This window comes from Caenorhabditis briggsae (genome assembly GCF_000004555.2).
Source record: "Caenorhabditis briggsae complete genome, chrII, whole genome shotgun sequence".
In the NCBI taxonomy this organism is placed as follows: Eukaryota; Metazoa; Nematoda; class Chromadorea; order Rhabditida; family Rhabditidae; genus Caenorhabditis; species Caenorhabditis briggsae.
Genome location: NC_013486.2, coordinates 2,249,199 through 2,250,179, shown reverse-complemented (window position 1 = coordinate 2,250,179; position 981 = coordinate 2,249,199). Strand labels below are relative to the sequence as shown.

The 981-nt window shown below is 38.2% G+C and overlaps 1 protein-coding gene across 1 annotated transcript in view; it reads left to right on the top strand.

The window, feature by feature from the left end:
- Positions 1–278: 278 nt before the first annotated feature.
- The window catches only part of CBG03652, a gene marked incomplete at both ends in the record, with an annotated part of 2,616 nt that continues 1,913 nt past the window's right edge, over positions 279–981 (top strand). Inside the window, 2 exons of the mRNA XM_045241789.1 lie at positions 279–436; positions 491–601. Coding sequence (XP_045092453.1) covers positions 279–436; positions 491–601 — 269 coding nt within the window. The remainder of the gene's footprint in view (positions 437–490; positions 602–981) is intronic.

Here is a 981-nt window from a genome sequence, read left to right as displayed (position 1 = left end):
AGTCCGAAAATCTCGAATTCCGAAAAAAATGCTCCGGAAAAATTCCGATCGGAATTTTATGCCAAAAAATGTTTCGGAAATGTTCGGACCGGAAAATCAAATTTGGAGAAATTCCGAAACTTCCGAAATTCCGAAAATTTTAAAATCGGAATATTCCGAATTTCCGATATTTTGAGAATCCAAATTTCCGATATTCCGAAAAGTTCCAAAAAGGCCATTCCCAGCATCCCTGGTTTTGAACAAGAGTAATATTTGCTTTCAAAGTTTCTGAGCAAGTGATGCCTGCCGCCCCGATCGATGTATCGTATGCAATCAGATACATTTCTGATAGAATTGCCAATTATGATAAGCCAGAGTGCCTGGGTAACTGGTGCCAGGAGGTCGTGAAGAAATCTAAATCTCGCAGTTCGCGGAATAAGACTATTCTAAGAGATGGGTGAGTGGAGTCTGTATACTTTGATATTAAAAAAACTCATTTTTCAATTTTCAGAATCTTCAGAAGACTCAAAAGAATTGAAAAACTGGAAGGATATTCGTTGATGGAGAAATTACAGTTGGCTTTCATTTTCAGTCGTTCTGTCAGTGATGAATTGGTTCAAATGTAAGTTAGTTGTGAGTATTGTGTTTCTTTTTTCGAAAAAAAATTCTCGAAAAATTACTTTTTGATATGGTGGCCTAACTTTTGCAAATTGAGTTTTCTAGGCCACCACCTTTTTTCGGCCTAGAAATGGCCTAAAATGACCTTGGTGTGTTTTCTAGGTCATTTTGAAATGGTGGCCTAACTTTTGCATGTTGAGTTTTCTAGGCCATCTTTTTCCCGCCTAAAATGGCCTAAAATAACCCTGGTGTGTTTTTCAGGCCATTTTAAACCGGCGACCTATTTTTTGCAAGCTGAGTTTTCTAGGCCACCACCTTTTTTCGGCCTAGAAATGGCTTAAAATGACCCTGATGTGTTTTCTAGGTCATTTTGACATGGTGGCC